Consider the following 21,393-nt stretch of genomic DNA (forward strand, 5'->3'; position numbering starts at 1 on the left):
GCCCCCTGCTGCATTACAGCACACCTGTAGTCCCGTCCCTTAAACACACACACACACAGATCCTTTAAAAATGACCCCAAACTTGTCACCCCATGGCAGCAAGCCTGCCAACTGCAGCCTGCTACGTGCAAGATCACCACCAGAACAGGAAACCAGGAAACCACCACCAGCACCACCAGGCCCCACCTGGGAGACACACAGTGGCCATTCTGCACCAGTAGCCAGCAGATCAGGGAAGGTGAGACGTTGCTTCACCAGGTGAATAAAGAGGTAACTTTAGGCAGGCCAGGTTTCTTAAACTCCACAAGGAAGTTTAACCAGGACACTGACTCTAATGCCCCTGTCCTTATGAACAATAGCATAGGGTCCTTATCGATCGAGTGGTCTGGATCTGTGTTTAACAGCTCAGTGCTGGCAGAAAGCTCACCGCAGTGCTTTCACTGTAAGCGATGTGGGTATATAAACAGTCTCAGGGGACTAATTACCAGTACAGTTATCCCATTTTGCTCGTATTTCATTGAGGTGAGAAAAAGGTTGCATTTAAAAGCTTTTTGCAAAAGATGACACAATGACAATTTAAAGAACCAATCATTAAGGTCTGAAGGCACACATGGTTATGGGTTTTAAAAATGAGCACTGTCTTGCCACATCTTTTATCAGCGATCTGTTTATTATTGCACCTAAAAACTGGGACAGCTGCACATCACATTTCAGAAATTCACAGATGAAACCCACAGCCGAAGAGTGTGCCCAAGACTGCACTGGACGTATAGGTGACAAAGTGGCCGTTTCACCTTCACCCGGCGTGTAAAACTGGAATGTGGACCAGGGGGAAAAGGCACACTGAGCTGCTTTTAAATCCGTCGCGCAGATCACTTTTTTTTTATTCCTAGCGTTCAATCGGATCTAATCCAAAACAACCTTAAATCATCCGTAATGACAACACAAAACCCAGACTTTGAGACCACCCTGCTGGGTGCTAGAAAACAGAAAAACAATCAAACCTAGAAAAAAACAACAATGACTGACAAATCTGACCTTTGACCCCCTAGACATGAATCATACACTGAAAGGGGTCTCTCGAGCCCACCACACATCAGAGCAGTGTGCCTTGCAGCCTCTACAAGCCACTCCTTTATCCAGACTTCTTGAGAGGATGAGTGGAATAAAAAAAAATCTTCCTTTGGGGGTGTCCAAACTGCTGTTTATTGTCTGTCCTGGGAGAAAGACTGACTATCGTCCTGTCTCTCCACTCGCAGGCCAGCAATTTCTGCAAAATCTGGCCCAGACCCAGCACAGGTGCTCCAGTAGTTAAGGCACAGCGCTTTGCTTTGCTCCTCATTCATGCTTGCGGGGGAAAAAAAAAAAGACAGTTATTTTAGTTTTTTTCACCCCCTTTTCCTCCACCCTGGATATTTCACCGAGGGAGCTCAGAAGCAAATGGATCAGTGTTCTTTGGATTCTTCCTCGGCGAAGAGGCTGGGGATTTTCACATTTATAGCACCGAGATCACCGGATCAGTCTGGCGGGGAACGTGGCCCCCACCCTTCTGCACCAAACTTCATTTTCACCAAGATCACGCAGAAACACAAACAATTAAAAAGCATGAATCGGGTGGACATGTCTCTCACGGATCCGAGCACCGTGTCCGCCTTCTGGCTGAGCGAATGTAACCCTTTCAACCATACGTGTAAAATTCCCGAAGCCTGCCTGATCTGTGACTCCGGCCTGTTTGTTAAACAAACCTGCGTTCTTAAAAAATAAGAAAAAAAAGTGGCGTTTTTCATTCAAATCTTTTCTTCTTCCCATCTACCATACTTGTCATTTGCAGGGGGTTTTTTTTATTACTCTCCAGATGCATCCTGTATCGAGTGTTTAGTCTGTCTTTGCAAGCCTTGGCAGTTGCAAAGGGTTTGGGCTATTTTTAAAACTTTGGAAGGAGCAATTCTGTTTGTGCTTTCCTGTTAATTAAGCCTCGCTGATGCAGCCAGCATTTTTGCTGCGCAAAAGTATAGCACACATGAGCCAAGAACGGATGTCTCAAGATGGGCTAAGAAGAAACTGGGGGAAGTATATAGGTGTTGCACACACCTCTAGGGATGATCATCATTGTGCTTCTCCCTTTGTGCAAGTCTAAGTGCCTTCCTCCCTGACACTTCCTGTCATTCAGCTAGGACTCGTCTTTAGAATTGAAATTGAAATAGTTTAAAATGAACCCAGCACACACCTAGCAATCAGATCGTACAGCAGCCTTAACAGAACGTAAGGCTTAGATTGGAAAATGCACTTGGTCAGATAATGCGATATGTGCCACACCCAACAACAAAATTCGAATGTAATAAATTCTGTTTGGATTTGGTAAGTCAACACCATTTATTTCTCGCAACATTCTATATTAAAACTCAAACGAATGAGAAATGCCTTCAATCTTGGCCTCACAACACCTGCTAAGCATACATTGAAAAGCAGCGGTTAACATTCTTCAAAATATATTTTTTTAAAATCTTAAATATAAAAACGATGACAAAATTAAAAAAATAAAATCTGCATGTGCTTTCGGAAATACCCAACAGTTACAGCTGCGGTATGTCACTTTAAAAATGGGAAAAAAAAAACGACTCTGCAGGGCCTGACAGTTAACCGACGGCAAACCCCGCTGAGAAACCTGAATATACCGGATCAGCAGGCGGCTTTTCCCCGGGTAAGAGAGAAAGGGTTTCATTTCACGCCAGCCAGAGAAACAAAGGAAGATTTATTTACGTTGTTTGAGAGTCAGATCTGCAAGTCCTGCCCCTTTTGATCCTCTGTGCGCATCTATTTCAGCCCTAGAATCAGCATCCGTCTCCGTTCCTCAAAACTATTAAGGATTGAATTATATATCTTTATCCCCCCCTCCCCCCACTGCCCCTCTGCTCCTGCTGCAGAGGGTCTGATCTGCAGCATCAGGTTCTGAGGTGTCAGAGATCTCAGTCCTGGACGTCACAGTTTCTGCTTTCCTGATAGGATGTCCTGATACAGCTCCTCGTCCAATGAGACGTATTTCCCTTGGCTAGGCTCCAGGAAATACAGTTTGTCGGAGACCGCATTGGGGTTGAACCCCTCCCTCTTCATTTCGGTCTTCTGGAACTTGTATGTCCCTGCAAAGAGACAGAGACTTAGATCACTACTTCGATCAGAACAGCACTGGGCAAACAGACAGGGACGTCAACTAACATAAACCAGCACTCGGCACTCATCCAGCACTCTTCAGAGTGTTATACAAACTGAACCAAGGTTAATGGGCCAATCAACTGGCTGATTTGTGACAAATGCTCCCAAAAGTATGCTCTTCGGAGGCAAATTCTTAAGTTTCAGTCCTGGTTTCTGGTTCACCTGTCCTTGGAATTACCCCGACCCTCTCTCATGCTAAATCGGTTAACTTAAAACAGGAGCCACCCCTTTACACAAAGGGTTGTGGTAGTGTGGCACAAGCCGTCAGCCCACGCTGCTGAGGCCGATTCCCAGGAGCCTGCGGGGGAGCTCCAATCCGAGAAAGCGCACCGGCGCGGGTTCGTAAGTTCGGACCCGCTCCCCCCCCCGCCTCGGAGCTGCGCGCCTCGATCCAAAGGCTTCCAGGCCGACGTGTCACCCACCTGTCTTGTTGACCTCCGGCAGGAGCCGGAGGAAAACGGGTCGCGCGTAGGGGGGCAGCGCCCTCTCCAGCTCCCTCCCAAACTTCTCCAGGTCCGTCCCGTTGTGGGGGTCCGCAATCGCGGCCATGCCGGCCTTCCCCTCAGCGCCTGAGAGGCAGAACATCGAGGCCTTTGAAGGAAGCTGGCCCTCCGGCCTCCTTGAAAGAGGGACCGCAGTCCCAGTTTCTCAGACTGGTTCTTAAACCGCGGGAACAAATCGTTGACGGTCTAGAAAACGCGGAACAAATTCCAAATCGAGCACAGAGTCGTGAACTTTGTTGTAAAAAGTACTGTGAGTCGGCATGCTGTCGCCACCCATCATGATGTGATGTGGCCCTTCCTGCTCACTAGTCACTGCACAGGCGAATGTAATGCCATACAGGACAAGAAAAACCGAAAAAAAAACCCTACACGCGTCTACCATAGATAATAATTCGGTTGATGGTTCGATGGACTGCTCAGGTAGGACGTACTGGAAAGCCCGAAGACGCCGGCCCTCCAGGAAGCGAGTCCCGGAGCCCTAATTCTGGGCGGCCCACCGGAATGAGCTGCGTGCAGTTGGCCCCCCTACAAACAGCACAAACGAAGAAACCCACCTCATTCGTCAGTGCTGCGTTTGTGCCGGTTTTATCCGTTGAAAGTATGATGAGATCACTTTATTAGCCCTATACAATTTCTTGCATTAGGAATGTGTCTTTTCGCAGACCCCAGCTTGCTCTCCATGAGACACACAGACAGGGAGAGAAGCTGGGGGTCAGAGCGCAGGGTCGGCCTTTTATACAGCGTCCCTGGAGCAGCTGGGGTGAAGGGCTTTGCTCAGGGGCCCAACGGAGTAGGATTCCTCTGCCGGCCACAGGATTCGAACCGGCAACCTCCCAGCCACAGGCGCAGGTCCTGAGCCACAGAGCCACCGCCCCCCCCCCAGCTGCTTTCGGTCCCGAGATATAGCGCCTTCTTTTTCGGGCGGGTGACGTCACTCAGCCCCCCTGCTGCGGCACCGGGGAACCGAAACCGATTTCATTCGGTATGGCTGCGTTTCTGCCGCTGAAGGCAGCGTTTGCGCCGCCGCCGCTCCCGGGATATAACGACTGAGGTGGGTTTCGTCGTTTGTGCTGTTTGGAAGGGGGTGGGGGGGCGACAGGAGGGCCCACAGGAAGCCCGTTCTACAGGAGCCGGAGTCAAACGGTGGACAGGCTACCTGGCACTGCCACGCCGTAGACCACCACGTCCGTCATGTCCAGGATGCGGCTCAGGGTGCCCTCCACCTCCGTGGTGGACACGTTCTCGCCCTTCCAGCGGAAGGTGTCCCCCGTGCGGTCCTTGAAGTACATGTACCCCAACTCGTCCATGATGAGCACGTCGCCTGCGGGCGGGGAGAAAGGAAAGGAATCAGCCCCCAGCCCTACCAACACAGGGAGGAAGTCCGGACGTCTCTCACAGCGCCTCGCGACCGAGGACACATGAGCTTCCCCCCGGATAACAAATCAACCGTCCCCCGCGCTGTGTTCCACAGCCAACAAAGGGCAGAGCTGTAGGGTGGCCGTAACGGCACAGGGGCTTGCAACTCGGAGGTTGTGGGTTCAAATCCCAGGGGAGGCACAGCTGCTGGTCTCTTGACAGCAACATAAAGGTAACATAAAGGGGTGCAGTCAGGCAAAGGCGGGATTGGGGGCAGATAACACACCGGGGAGAGACAAAAGAGTTTGAAATCACAGCTGGAGTACACCAAGTCCTTTCCTTTTCATAAACATTATTGACACACTGACAGAGGAGGTAAGAACAGAAGTGCCTTGGGAACTCATCTTTGCTGATGATGTGGCACTGATGGCAGATTCAGAAGTAGAACTACAGGAGAAAGTGTTCAAATGGCAGAGGAGTCCGGAAAAAGGTGGACTGAAAATGAATGCAGAAAAATCTGAAATAATGGTAAATGGAGAGAAGAGGAGATACTATGACCAATGTTGAGGAGACAAATGGAGGAAAACTGAAACAAGTTGATGACTTTAAATACCTTGGATCAAAACTGGTAAAGGGAGGAGAAACACTGGAGGCAGTAAAACAAAGAGTGAAAGCTGGATGGAACAATTTGAGAGAAATAACTGGAATAATCTGTGACAGGAAAATTCCTAGAAAGTTAACGTGCAAAATGTACAAGACTGTGATTAGACCTGTACTACTATATGGAGCTGAATGCTTGGCAGTTGGAAAGAGGGAAGAGAACTTGATGAGAAGAACTGAAATGAGGATGTTGAGATGGATTCCGCAGATTTCAATGAAGGATAAGATCAGAAATGAAGAAATCCGTAGACGATGTAGGGTGGTGGATGTGGTTGAGAAGATGCGAGAGGCGAGGTTACGGTGGTATGGACATATCGTGAGGAGGGACGTTGAGGAAGTAACAAAGAGGGTAACGGAATCTGAGGCGGAAGGTAACAGGGGAAGAGGCAGGCCTAGAAAGAGATGGATAGATTGTGTGAGAAAAGATATGGAGGTATGTGAAGTGAGTGAGGAAGATGTGCTCGACAGAGACAAGTGGAGAAGAGCAACCAAAGCAGCTGACCCCAGGACAGTCTGGGACTGAGGCTGGGAAAAAGAAGAAGAGGAAGGGGAAAGAACTCTGCAGTTCAGCCTGCCAGCCCTGCCAATCCAGACAACCCCCAGTGACTGGGGAAATACGCGGGTATCTGCGGAGTTTGGCGTTAGCCGCTCACAGCCCCTGTTACCCTGATCAGCTGCCAGCAGAACCAGGACGTCTCCCCTTCCAAAATGACCGATGCGATAATCCACCCCTCTATTTTCTAACCACTTTTTTCACTTCATGGTCGCAGGGGAGCTGGAGCCAAGGCAGGGTACGATCTGGGACGGGACGCCAGTCCACCACAGGGCAGACACCTTGCAGCAGGGCCGATTTTTCCCAGAAGACAAATTAACCAACCAGCATTGTCTTTGTACTGTGGGAGGAAACCCACACAAACACTGGGTGGGGGGGAACGTGCAAACTCCACACAGAGTTTTCTCCACTCCATCCATTTCCGACCAATTCAGCGTCTCCACACGGGGCGCCCTGGCAGGATGGGGGCGCACCCTGGACGGGACACCGTCCACCAATGAACCTACAAGCGTGTCCGCAGGTGCACAGAAGCACCGTGGGAGGAAACTCGCGTGCATGCGAACACAGGGGGAGAACACACACACACTCCACACAGACAGCACCCCGGGGACCGGAATTGTAACTCGGGGCCCCCCCCCCCCCAGTGATGTGAGGTAGCAATGCAGAGCGCTGTGCCACCCCACAGATACAATCGCGTGAATTCAAATTTAACACCTGCTGGATATCCATGTTGGAATTAAATGAGTGGAGCACAAGTGAGAGGGAACTGAAAATAGTGCGCGTGCCCATGTGGAAAAATATGCCCAGCGAGGCGGGGGTGGGGGACGCAGGAAGCCGGAGAACAATACGGGGCCACACAGGTGGGTGAAAAGTCCAGTCACCCTTTTAAAATTTCCGGGCGCAGAACTGGGTCTGAGCAAGGGATTCCCACAGCTGGGAAGACTGGGGGCTCGAAAGGGAAGTGCACGGGGCAGGCAGGACCACCCCTGCGTCCGATTCCAGCTCCGCGCCCCGCTACACACCCGAGAGGTACGCGCTGTCCCCCTTCTTGAAGACGTCCCGGGCGATCTTCTTGCTGGTGGCGGACTCGCTGACGTAGCCATCGAACCGCCGCAGCGGGTCGTTCTGGATGATTCTGCCTACCAGCTGCCCTGGTTCCCCTGCGGAGGGAGAGAGAGAGAGATTACTTTGTGTACGTGAGCCAGCTAGAAGGTCACCCTCCCCATGTTGCCTTCTGCTATAGCACGGTTCTTAAATAGCGATCCCAGCGTACTGGCTTAAACAACATGGCTAGCCAGCTTGTTCCACACACCCACCACCCTTTGTGTAAAGAAGCACCCTTCTCCTTTTTAAATGTCCAATTCATGTTGTTTTCACTTGTAGCCTCCAGTTCGCGTTTCACTGTTGGTTCCAGAGCGCTGCCATGTTGGGCTCAAAGCGTTCAGGAAGGTGTGAGAAGCCAGGCGCCGGTACCTGGCTTGCAGGGAATACAGACGCCATCGGGCCTGCGGATCAGCTCCATGGTCTCCTCGTCCACCTTCACCAGCCTGGTGGGGTAGACAAAGGGCAGGATCCGGCTGTTGAAGCCACAGGCGCCCACCTTCCGACAGACACAAAGAAGGCATAGTGATCAGAAGCCCACCATCTGCACCATCTGGGAATGCTGCAGGTCGTGACCACACACATCAGAAAGCCAATTAATGCTGCCGAGGGTCAAGGCCAACCGGATCTTATCCTAGGAGCTCAGGGAAGGACTACACTCTGGACAGGATACCAGTCCATTCCCGGGAGCACACACACACCTCAGCAAAACACCAATTTACCTGCGGAAAGTGGCAGGAAACTGGAGCTCCCAGAGAGACAGCCCTCATGAGCACAAAGAGAACGTGCAGACTCCGCACAGAAGGCTCGGCAGTGTAAAATCAACCCTGAACCCAAGGTTCTATGTGGTGGCAGCTATTAACTGTCACACCACCAGTCCCCTCCCTGATTTTAACCATTCCACCCAAAAAAAAAACCCAGACAAAATCTGATCATCTGTTTTATGGAACATGAAAATGACAATAATAGGGCTTTTCATCCCAAAGGCAAGTCCAAGTCTGAGCCAGGAGACCTCCGGGGCCCTTGTGACATGTGACATGCCCTCGAGTTGCCCCTGCCAAAGCTGAAACCCATTTTATACCGCCAGGTGCACTGGAGCAACTGTGGTCAGGTGCCGCTGTTATGGGACACTCGAACCCACGACCTTCTAACTTCTGAATCTAGAGCCCGCAGTTCCTCCCAGGGCCAGAGAAAGCACGAGCGCGCAAAATACAGAATCACAGAAAAAAAAACAACCACCTGTTTCACTTTGCAGCAGTGGGGCAAATACAGAGCCTTAACACGGCATCAGGACATGATATGGTACTGTATGAGGACAAGCGTGGGTGCAAAGTCATTCGAAAGCTTCGAGTCGAGGCTGATAATTTCATACCAGGACCCGAGTAAGTGTTTCACCGAGGCTAAAGCTCTGGGGGCAGAAATGAAAAGGAGAGGGGCCCATAGATCTGAAACGGCTTGGGAAGAAAACGCTGCCATGCCTCCTTCCCAGCATGCCGCCATCCGCCCTTCCCAGCAGGCCCTGCTGCTGACGCCCCCGACTGCAGTACCTTGTTGTCGAAGTTGCCCAGGCTGCAGTTGCACTCGGTGGCCCCGTAGAACTCTGCCACCTGGGGCACGCTGAAGCGGGAGGTGAACTCCTCCCAGATGGACTGGCGCAGCCCGTTGCCCAGGGCCATGCGCACACGGTGCTGCCTCTCCGACTCCCTGACCGGCTGGTTCAGCAGGTAGCGGCAGATCTCCCCGATGTACTGCACAATCTGGGGCACAGCAAACACTGGCCTGTGAGCGCCAGGAGCCACACAGCGCGGAGTGTCGCACACCACACAGACCACACAGCTCAGAGTGTCACACACCACACAGCTCAGAGTGTCACACACCGCACACACCACACAGCTCAGAGTGTCACACACCACAGACCACACAGACCAGAGTGTCACACACCACACAGACCAGAGTGTCACACACCACACAGACCAGAGTGTCACACACCACACAGACCACACAGCTCAGAGTGTCACACACCACACAGGCCGCACAGCTCAGAGTGTCACACACCACACAGCTCAGAGTGTCACACACCGCACAGACCACACAGCTCAGAGTGTCACACACCACACAGACCACACAGCTCAGAGTGTCACACACCACAGACCACACAGCTCAGAGTGTCACACACCACAGACCACACAGCTCAGAGTGTCACACACCACAGACCACACAGCTCAGAGTGTCACACACCACACAGCTCAGAGTGTCACACACCACACAGCTCAGAGTGTCACACACCGCACACACCACACAGCTCAGAGTGTCACACACCGCACAGACCACACAGCTCAGAGTGTCACACACCACAGACCACACAGCTCAGAGTGTCACACACCACAGACCACACAGCTCAGAGTGTCACACACCACAGACCACACAGCTCAGAGTGTCACACACCACACAGCTCAGAGTGTCACACACCACACAGCTCAGAGTGTCACACACCACAGACCACACAGCTCAGAGTGTCACACACCACAGACCACACAGCTCAGAGTGTCACACACCACACAGCTCAAGAGTGTCACACACCACAGACCACACAGCTCAGAGTGTCACACACCACAGACCACACAGCTCAGAGTGTCACACACCACACAGCTCAGAGTGTCACACACCACACAGCTCAGAGTGTCACACACCACACAGCTCAGAGTGTCACACACCACAGACCACACAGCTCAGAGTGTCACAGACCACACAGCTCAGAGTGTCACAGACCACACAGCTCAGAGTGTCACACACCACACAGCTCAGAGTGTCACACACCACACAGCTCAAGAGTGTCACACACCACACAGGCCGCACAGCTCAGAGTGTCACACACCACACAGACCACACAGCTCAGAGTGTCACACACCACACAGACCACACAGCTCAGAGTGTCACACACCACAACCTTGGGAAAACCGAAGACAGAAACGGAAAACGTTTTATCCGTGTCGAGACCTTTCGGTTTTCGAGGGACCGGCCCAGCCCAGATTCAGTGTGGGTAACCGAGACGTTCACACAGAGTCCGAGGTGGGTTGCGGTATCTAGCGGGAGTCACTCTGGATGGCAGCAGAGGCTGAATGAACTACGCGAATGGTCAGGTGCGAGTAAGTCACCGCGAGCCGGGTTATCGTGAAAACCCGGAGTGGGACGAGCCGGCGGCGTGGAGGCACTCACAGTGCAGTTGTACTTCACGCAGTCGTCCCAGAAGCGGGACGCGGAGAACTTCTTCCTGATGACCACCGTCATGCCGTGCAGCAGGCACTGCCCCACCCCCACGATGTTCCCTGGAGGGACAGAGAAGCCGCAAGGACATTCTCAAGAGCGCTCGGTCGTTTCTATACAATCACTGCAATACAGCACATTTCAGACAACACCCCTGACTGAGGATCGGTCCACCTCCAGCAACGATCACAGCATCGGTCCCACTGCGTTCACACTTGTCCATGGTAATACGGGAATGCTCCGCCCACAGCAGGTGGCGCAGCTCTGCCTGGGATGTGAACAGCTGTTCTTGACCTTCCTGGGGCCCAAACTGCGCCTCAGCATAACCAGCCCCCGTGAATCGCCACATGAGCCAGGTGTGCTGCTGCTTTCAAGGAGGCACCCGAGCCATGCGTGCCAGCAAACGTGCTTCTGGTGAGGCACTTAGCATCAGGCTTCTTACCCTCGTAGCACAGACCTGGGAGAACACCGGGTCTGGTACTAGTTAGGAATCAAGGGACATATCACATGCTGGTCTGTGTTGCTTTGGATTACTCCTATGAAACATACAACCCTCTAATACTGGAGGCCACTTACAAATATAAAAAGGCCGCATTGTTCTGCAGTTAGCAAGAGCTTATTAGATTCCATGTGGCATTTTGCTGCATGTACAATATTTTAGTAGCAAGGCTCCCTAAAAGTTATGATCCGCGCAAAGCCGAGGGACATGGTTCATATCTGGCCATATTTCCCCCTGGCCTTTACCAATCATGGCCTCCCAATAACCCCATCTCTGAACTGGCTCCATCGCTCTGCTCTCCTCCCCACTGAGAGCTGGTGTGTGGGGCGCGGACTGGCGCATCATCCAGGTGGGGCTGCACACTGGTGGTGGCAGTGGGATTCCCCATTACGCTTTGAGTGGAGTGTCCAGACATTATTAGAATCATATCTGCCACTCTTTCAAAATGTCAGAATCAAGGATGGATGAAGCTGTAGGGCAGAGGGTTTTAACTACGACTGGCGAGAACGCTACCGCGTCACATCTCACGAAAAATGCACTTCAGTTAAAGAACATGAGGTAACCACAGCTCACTGCAAGCCCCCGTCTCTTACCTGCAGAGTGGTAGAGGGGTAAGCAGTCATACAGGACATCATCAGAGCGCATCCTGAAGCCGTAGTAAACCAGCGCTGCCATCCGATAGTACCTGGAACAGAGACGGAGACCCAGTCAGACTCCTGATGTCCACCTGGAGGCTTCAAAAACACTCGTGAAAATCGATCTTTCAAAGGTACCAGCTCTAAAGACTCGGTAAGAGATCACTTTATCAGCCCTATGCAATTTCTTGCATTAGGAATTTGTCTTTGCGCAGACCCCAGCTTGCTCTCCATGAGACACACAGATAGGGAGAGAAGCTGGGGGTCAGAGCGCAGGGTCGGCCATTTATACGGCGCCCCTGGAGCAGTTGGGGTGAAGGGCCTTTGCTCAGGGGCCCAACGGAGTAGGATTTCTCTGCCGGCGGCGGGATACGAACCGGCAACCTTCCAGCCACAGGCACAGATCCTGAGCCACAGAGCAGCGCCCCAGTTTTTTATTTTTTGGTAAGGTCTGTCCTGTTCTGCCCTTGACAAGCGTAAGAAACTGTGTTTGGCTGTGCAGGTGCCTTCTTGCTACATTTCCCCAGATGCTCTCAATAATCAAATCAATCACGAGCAACATGTAAGACATCGGTATCGATGACACGTGGGGTCATTTAGCAATTTTCTACAGCAGGTGGCTCAGACTCCTGAAGGCCCCGGATGTCTTCTGCTTTCTGACCCAGCCCGAGTTCGCAAATTAATTCAAATCGTCTTGATTTAAAAAACATAAACGTGTACTATTTCGATATTTTATGCTTCTAAATTATGGAACTCACTACCACTTTTTATAAGGCAGGCAAGCTCGGTACATTGTTTTCAAAAACATCTGTTTTTAATTTAGCTTTTAGTTAAAATGGTTCTTTGTTCTTTCTATTTATCTTTCGGTTTTATCTTTCATTGTTCTTATTTTATTACGACTTTTCTTATTTTTATTTGTTTCCTTTTTTTAAGCATAAATTGACATGTATGTGGCTTTACTGTATTACTGTGTTTTCCTTGACAACTGAAAGTCTCTCTCAATTTTAAGATTTTATTGTTTTGCTTGGTTTGCACAGCACTTCGAGCTGCTATTTGTATGAAAGGTGCGCTATAAATAAAGTTTATTATTATTATTACTTTTATAGATCTGCGAGGCTGAAGAGATGTATTGCAACAACAAACTTCAATTAAGCAGTTCAACACATTGCACCAGTGGGAGCTCGGGGCTGTGTGTTTGCAAACCTCCAGAATTTCAGCCACGATTTCCAAGAGCCATGCATTCACTTTGAAATAAAGACCAGCATTTTGCTTTCAGTGCCCAGCTTGCCCAGCACAGCAGGGTGGCTCACTGGCTAAGCCAAGGCAGAACGTCTCATCTACCGCTGGCTCACCTGCTGTGTACCACAATCGCCGCCTTGGGCATGCCAGTCGTGCCCGAGGTGTAGATGTAGAAGAGACGATCTGCGAGAGAGAGCAGAGGAAACATCTCGTTACCCGTCTTACGAAACTGCAAGAAGCAGAATTCCCCCCCCGTTCAATTTAGCTCTATAATGAGACGGGGAGATGATCACACCAAAACGCACATAAGAATGTTCTTTAATGAAGGTTTTTTAACGTTTAACACAGTCATAAACATTTTTCACAGTTTTTATGAGCAAACCACAGAATCGTTGATTTCCAAAGACTTGGATCAATTTAAAATGCGATCAAATCACGCTCCCGATTGGTTATGAATTAAGATCCTGGGACCGAAATCTAACCTCCCTTCAGCCCAGGACAAGCAGTTTACTTACCTGATGGAATGACTTGCCTATCTGATCAATTATATACCAGTGAAAAGTTTGTCAAGCCTGGGAAAATAAAGAAATTCTAGAAACACAGAAAAAAACTGAGGAATTAAAAAAAAAAAAAACGGTGCACCCTTCCTGTAGCATGCAGAACCTCTCCGAGGGCTCGCTCACCTACGAAGCCGCGTTGGGGCGCGCTGGGTGGGTGAGGGGGGGACGCCTCCAAAAGGGGCTCCAGGCACTCTGTCCCCTCAGGGACCTTCTGGGGGTCCCAGTCCCCCGAGCAGAACATCTTCACCGTCTTCCCCATGGAGCTGTGGACCTCCCGCACGGCTGAAAACAAAACAGGCAGAGACATGGCCACCTCAGACCCGGGGTCCTGAACAGCAGAGCCACAGCAAACGCAGTTAACTCTGAAACTGACCAAGCCACACGGGCCTGCGATCAGATTGAGCCCACTGTGATAGACTGTAAAGGTTCTTCCAGCTGCCTCAAACATTAAGCTCGCCTGATGATGAATGGAGGCCATCTGGCCCAGCTTGCTTGACCAGAAGTTTGTCGTGGGTTCTGTTCATTAGCAGAATCGTCTTCATCACCTGCACTGCAGTAAATGGACGTTGGATGTTTATGATAGCGGAGTCGGGATTTATCCAGTTCTGATCCCAGCAGGCTGTTCCATCTGACTCTTTTTAAAGTACCAACACCGAAAGAGCTGGGTGGGATTCTTGAATTAGTCCAGTTAACCCTTTCATAGAGGCTGGCTGAACTGGTCTGTGAAGCTGCGGATACACGCACCCTCTTTGGTGGGATATCCCTGTTTGAAAGCACAAAATCCTGCCCAAGTGACAATACCGTCCACACAACATCCTCTTACAGCAGGAAACAAGACCTCTGCTTCTGGTGATCTGTTGCTCACCCACACGCTGCTCTGTTACCAAGGGGAAAAGAAACTGCACTGCAATATCCTGTAGTCTGCGGCCTCAAATAGTGTAACTCTGAACTTACACCCACCCATCCTCCTCACCCTCTCACACCCCCTCACTTTCACTCACACACACTCCTCCTCCTCCTCACCCTCACACACCCCCTCACTTTCACTCACACACACTCCTCCTCCTCCTCACCCTCACACACCCCCTCACTTTCACTCACACACACTCCTCCTCCTCCTCACCCTCACACACCCCCTCACTTTCACTCACACACACTCCTCCTCCTCCTCACCCTCACACACCCCCTCACTTTCACTCACACACACTCCTCCTCCTCCTCACCCTCACACACCCCCTCACTTTCACTCACACACACTCCTCCTCCTCACCCTCACACACCCCCTCACTTTCACTCACACACACTCCTCCTCCTCACCCTCACACACCCCCTCACTTTCACTCACACACACTCCTCCTCCTCACCCTCACACACCCCCTCACTTTCACTCACACACACACACTCATCCTCCTCCTCACCCTCACAAACCCCCTCACTTTCACTCACACACACTCCTCCTCCTCACCCTCACACACCCCCTCACTTTCACTCACACACACTCCTCCTCCTCACCCTCTCACACCCCCTCACTTTCACTCACACACACTCCTCCTCCTCACCCTCTCACACCCCCTCACTTTCACTCACACACACTCCTCCTCCTCACCCTCTCACACCCCCTCACTCTCACTCACACACACTCCTCCTCCTCACCCTCTCACACCGCCTCACTCTCACTCACACACACACTCATCCTCCTCCTCACCCTCTCACACCCCCTCACTTTCACTCACACACACTCCTCCTCCTCACCCTCTCACACCCCCTCACTCTCACTCACACACACACTCCTCCTCCTCCTCCTCCTCCTCACCCTCACACACCCCCTCACTTTCACTCACACACACTCCTCCTCCTCACCCTCACACACCCCCTCACTTTCACTCACACACACTCCTCCTCCTCCTCACCCTCACACACCCCCTCACTTTCACTCACACACACTCCTCCTCCTCCTCACCCTCACACACCCCCTCACTTTCACTCACACACACTCCTCCTCCTCCTCACCCTCACACACCCCCTCACTTTCACTCACACACACTCCTCCTCCTCCTCACCCTCACACACCCCCTCACTTTCACTCACACACACTCCTCCTCCTCACCCTCACACACCCCCTCACTTTCACTCACACACACTCCTCCTCCTCACCCTCACACACCCCCTCACTTTCACTCACACACACTCCTCCTCCTCACCCTCACACACCCCCTCACTTTCACTCACACACACACATCCTCCTCCTCACCCTCACACACCCCCTCACTTTCACTCACACACACACACTCATCCTCCTCCTCACCCTCACACACCCCCTCACTTTCACTCACACACACACTCATCCTCCTCCTCACCCTCACACACCCCCTCACTTTCACTCACACACACACTCATCCTCCTCCTCACCCTCACACACCCCCTCACTTTCACTCACACACACTCCTCCTCCTCACCCTCTCACACCCCCTCACTTTCACTCACACACACTCCTCCTCCTCACCCTCTCACACCCCCTCACTTTCACTCACACACACTCCTCCTCCTCACCCTCTCACACCCCCTCACTCTCACTCACACACACACTCATCCTCCTCCTCACCCTCTCACACCCCCTCACTCTCACTCACACACACACTCATCCTCCTCCTCACCCTCTCACACCCCCTCACTTTCACTCACACACACTCATCCTCCTCCTCACCCTCACACACCCCCTCACTTTCACTCACACACACTCCTCCTCCTCACCCTCACACACCCCCTCACTTTCACTCACACACACTCCTCCTCCTCACCCTCTCACACCCCCTCACTCTCACTCACACACACACTCCTCCTCCTCCTCACCCTCACACACCCCCTCACTTTCACTCACACACACACTCCTCCTCCTCCTTACCCTCTCACACCCCCTCACTTTCACTCACACACACACTCCTCCTCCTCCTTACCCTCTCACACCCCCTCACTTTCACTCACACACACACTCCTCCTCCTCCTTACCCTCTCACACCCCCTCACTCTCACTCACACACACACTCATCCTCATCCTCCTCCTCACCCTCTCACACCCCCTCACTCTCACACACTCATCCTCCTCCTCACCCTCTCAAACCCCCTCACACTCTCTCTCGCCCGCACTGACCCTCCTCCTCACCCTCACTGACCCTCCCCCTCACCCCTCACGCACGCTCATCGCCAACACAGCCGCCCCGCCCCCTGCTCCTCACCGTCCGCCAGCTCCCCGCCGAAGACCAGCGCCCGGGCGTCGGAGACGGCCACGCAGTGCACCAGGGCGTCCAGCCGCAGGTTGAAGTTGATGAGCGCCGCCTCCACGCCGATCTTGGCCATGCCCAGCCACAGCCCCACGTACTGGCAGCGGTTCTCCATGAACAGCGCCACCACGTCGCCGGCGCGGTAGCCCCGCGCCCAGAGCAGGCCGGCCACCCGGCTGGAGTACTCGTCCAGCTGCCGGAAGGTCCAGGCCTCCCCCGTGCCCTCGAAGACCAGGGCCGTCTTGGGCCCGTGGCGCCGCACCGTCTCCGCGAAGATGCGGGGCACGGTGTTGCCCTGGCGGAGGTGCCGGCGCACGTGGAACTTCACGGTCAGCAGGACGAGTGCCGCGCTGCAGGGAGGAGGAGGGGAGAGGCGTCGGGAGGCGGCGGACGAGAGGCGACCCCCCCCCCCCCCCCCCAGCACGGGCAGAACGAACTAACCCAACCGCAGCTCTCGGGTGGACACTGGTGAATTGAGCACTCATCCAATCACAGCATCAGTGAAGCCGATGGCATCGCCAAAGGAATTAATTAGATAAGGGCTGCTCTTAAACACTTCAATTCTAGAAGCAGCATAGCGCCTTTCTAGGATTTCCAAGCCCCTGGCTCCTGTGAGCCACTTCTTGTAGACACTAAAGTCGCTATCCTATAAAACCTGGATTCCTAGTTCTGGGTTTCATTCCCAGCCAGTTTTCAGTGCCATAACTTAACCCACGCTGGTTTTCTTTGTCTGGCTGAGCTACGATGAAGCGGGTGGATTGCGAGTATTCGGGAGGTTGCCGGTTCGTATCCCGTGGCCGGCAGAGGAATCCTACTCCGTTGGGCCCCTGAGCGAGGCCCTTCACCCCAACTGCTCCAGGGTTGCCGGAGGAATGGCCGACCCTGCGCTCTGACCCCCAGCTTCTCTCCCTGCCTGTGTGTCTCATGGAGAGCAAGCTGGGGTCAAAATCCTAATGCAAGAAATTGTATAGGGCCAATAAAGTGATCTTATCTTCTCCTCCGCTTGTTGGCCTTTATTACTGATTTAGCTCTTACTAGTGGACTATCACTGCTAAACAGACACAGGTGACAATGACACTGTATCCGATACGCCAATAAAGAGCAGCTGTTCCTTCTGCAGACGTGCAATCGGGTGCATTTCAGGCGGCACACCTGACTGAGGGGCAGATCTGGAACAATTTGACTGGGAAGGAATAAATCCGGCGAGTGGCTCAATTCATTTACAAAATCGTCGGCGACAAAAACCTAAAATCTCAGGGCTGTGTGTTTGGGATCCACCCTCTACCAAGTTCCTTCTGAGCTCTGAGATTAACAAGTCGGCCCCCAGGAACCAAGAACTGAAATCAATGAGCCTCCGATTAACGCGGAGCTCAAACCAGAAGACAGCAGTGTTCCTCCGGGATCAGGGCTGGGGACCGCTGATCTTGGAGTGAGGAGACGTTGAGTCTCAAACCCAGGCTTGTTTCTAGTCTGGCAAAAGCACCACGAGGCTGTGCTCGATCGCTGCCGAAAGATCCTGCAGCTTCTTTCTGTCCCCCAGAAAAGTAGTTTGACAGGTAAAATCCTTTTTTTTTTAAATCAGCTAAATTACCCCTTTGTCTAATTAAAGAACACCAATGCATTATTGGTATGCAATGCATACCAATGTGTACCAATGCAAGAGAATATCGGGGGAAATACGAAACTCACAGCCTGCACGTTGGCAGCTCTTTGTGAAGAAATCTGGGCCCCTCCCACCACTTCTCTGTTTCCTCGTATTTCAGGAATGTGCAGACTTTCCTGCTTTCAGGAGAACCTGCTGCACAGAAACTGCAGCAACGGAATCCACCCAGCAGAGACCCGCTGAGGAAGCCGGAAGCACATATTTCCTTCTAACCGAAAGCCAACTCTCAAACGGCCTGGGCTGCCTTGCAGAGGTCTGAATCACTTCAGCCGCTGGGGCAGATTCTTCTTACATATAGCGAAACTCCAGTGGCTGATGTTGCAACGCACAGCTCTGTGCGGTTCTGCAAATTCCTGTTTTTAAATTTATCGCGGGCAATCTGTTGGCCATTACCGCCGAAGGCATAATCAGAGCTCAATACGGGACTTTAGTGGAGTTTTGAACTCTGCAGTCCTGAAGGCTCTCTCGTATTTAATTAAAAACAAAGCCTCCAAATTCTATCTTCTTCTTTTGGGGTTACATTAGGATTCCACTCAAAGGTGACTGATTTACCTTTATGTTCCCCATCAACAGGGGGTCTCCAATCCTGTTCAATTCAGCAGATTGTGCTATAGTAAACCACCAATCTCTCAAGATCAGGCACAATCTGACTGCGAACGCCGGCACAGGCGAGCTGCTCACTTCAGATAAATGAAGAGATCACTTTGAGCTAAACTCGACCGCCAATCTCTCAAGATCAGGCACAATCTGACTGCGAACGCCGGCACAAGCGAGCTGCTCAATTCAGATAAATGAAGAGATCACTTTGAGCTAAACTCAACAGGCACTGCAGCCCCTCAAGGAGCAGAGCTCCCTTGAAGAAAACAAAAATGAAACTGGCGATTTATGGCAGCCCACCGGACAAGTACGAACAGCTCCGAGCTGCTCAGAACCAGCAGTACAGATCCCTGCTCTAAAGGAGTCCATTCACACCAGTATGAAGGTTGAGGAACAAGCAAGACTTGTGATTGCTTCCGAATACTGGACCATGACCATTCTCCACAGCAGTCTGAGCCACTGAGGTTTTTTTTACAAACTGCTCTATCTGGGGGCAGATCATGCTTCTTTGTAAATGCATTTTCGCTGCTCAACCCCCCCAACAGATCTGCCTGGATCTTCTGGAGCTCAACGCACACGGACGCCCATTCTCCCAGCACGTCTGAGCTGGATCCCCCAGGCTCCTCTCCTAGAGAGCCGAGGGCTGGACGACGGGCACTCACTGCAAGTCCCTCCTCACGGTCTTCGCGAAGATGCAGACGGACTTCCAGCCCCCCGAGCCCAGGTAGAAGATGAGGAGGCCGGGCAGCACCTGGATCCAGGGAAGGCCGAGGAGCAGCCTCAGGAGGAAGAGCACGGCCGCGCACAGCGCCAAGTGCAGCATCCTGGCACCTGCAAAGCAAGAAAGGGGGCGGTTTAGCACTGTGCCCGCGGCCTCCTACAGTCCTGCCCCTGAACCGTGACCCCCCTGGCAGACACGCGGAGATGACCAGCTGCCCGCGCTGTGTCTGGGCCCATGGGCATCAGTACGGGCCGCGCGCGGGCACACGGGGGTTGAGTTTTGCTGCCAACTGACTCTGCGGCCTTGGGTTGGATGTATGTCTGGCAGCCTTCATGCGGGGAATTTTACAAGCTGTCCCCCAGGCGCGTGTGGGGGGGGTCTTCTCCAGGGAACCCCAGACACGCTGAGGGGGGCTCGACCGGCTTAATGTACGATCGCCCTCCCCCGGATCCTGGACTCTCTCCAGAAAGTGAATTCCTTACAAAAAAAAACAGCTTCCGTTTCTATACAAATGCCCCACCTCCACAGACACCTTCAGTTATTTTTGTAAGGCGTTCATTGCATAGGAAAAGCTAACTATAACTATATGTCATAAATCTAAAAAAAAAAACATTTACATTTGAAAGATTTTGTTGCTTTTCTTTATTCTAAAGAGAATTAATTTGGAGCGCTGCAAACGTGCAGCATCACGCTAAAAAAGACCATAAGAAAACGGCAGTTGGGGCTGGTAAATAAACAGCTTTGTCCTCCGTGTACAGGCATTTGAAAGGCGCCACGGCTGTTCTTCAACAGGAGCGCCCGGGCGAACTGCAGCCCACAGGAGCGGCTGGGTTCACGCCCTGCAGCTCCCCGGCTGCAGGGGGAGACCACCGGTGTCCAGGAGAAGGGAAATGTAGGTGGACTGGGGCGGGGAGGAGAGAGAGGAGATCAACGAGCTACGACCCTTTCTTTTATAACGCGGAGCAGCTGCTGCACGGCGACGAGCAAACAGCGGCGCTTGTATCTAGTTTGGAGCTCAAGCGAGATCGACCAAAAAAAAAACGGTTAAGGATTTCGGTGACTTTTACGTAAACTTTGCGTGACCGAGGGGAGTGTTTCCTCTGATCCGTCCAGCACGTGCGGATCGCAGAGGGCAGATTCGGTCTCGGGCGCGGGGGGGGGGTGGAGCGGGTGTGACCGCAATTAGCCGCAAAGCCCACCTCAAGGTGTCCCTACGGACATGCCGGTCAACGTGTGTGTGTGTGTGTCCGTCCTCACCTAGGAACAATCCCGCAGGTTGAAACCGAGCGGTCACCCCCTTCCAGGAGTCAAAAGCATGAAAGAGGTTTAACCGCAGTGCGTGAGGCTGCCGGCTTTTCTGCCCCCTTTTTTTTACATCGCATCCAAAAAAAAAACCACCCCACCATCGGTCCCTTTCGTTTTTGTTTGTTTTTTTTTTTCCCGACGCGCGTCGCGCAGGTCACTTCGTCGCCACGCAAACGGTCAACACGACGAGCACCGGGACAAGCCGTCGCCGCTGCCGGCGTGGAAAGAGGAGGCATCACGCCTGGAATT

General features: G+C 52.4%; 1 protein-coding gene across 1 annotated transcript; it reads right to left on the reverse strand.

Moving 5' to 3' along the window:
- Positions 1 to 651: 651 nt before the first annotated feature.
- slc27a4 (solute carrier family 27 member 4) lies at positions 652 to 19,941 on the reverse strand. The gene is made up of 12 exons (XM_088615469.1): positions 19,781 to 19,941; positions 16,814 to 17,208; positions 13,704 to 13,862; positions 13,134 to 13,203; positions 11,740 to 11,831; positions 10,600 to 10,709; positions 8,931 to 9,140; positions 7,756 to 7,882; positions 7,305 to 7,442; positions 4,870 to 5,034; positions 3,633 to 3,779; positions 652 to 3,137 (listed from the first exon to the last, which is right to left on the reverse strand). Exons 1-12 carry the CDS (start codon positions 19,939 to 19,941, stop codon positions 2,980 to 2,982), a joined length of 1,932 nt encoding a protein of 643 aa, XP_088471595.1. The 3' UTR covers positions 652 to 2,979.
- Between the last annotated feature and the right edge of the window lie 1,452 nt (positions 19,942 to 21,393).

The sequence above is a fragment of the Lepisosteus platostomus genome, chromosome 21 (genome assembly GCF_059453375.1).
Source record: "Lepisosteus platostomus isolate fLepPlt1 chromosome 21, fLepPlt1.hap1, whole genome shotgun sequence".
Lineage (NCBI taxonomy): Eukaryota > Metazoa > Chordata > Actinopteri > Semionotiformes > Lepisosteidae > Lepisosteus > Lepisosteus platostomus.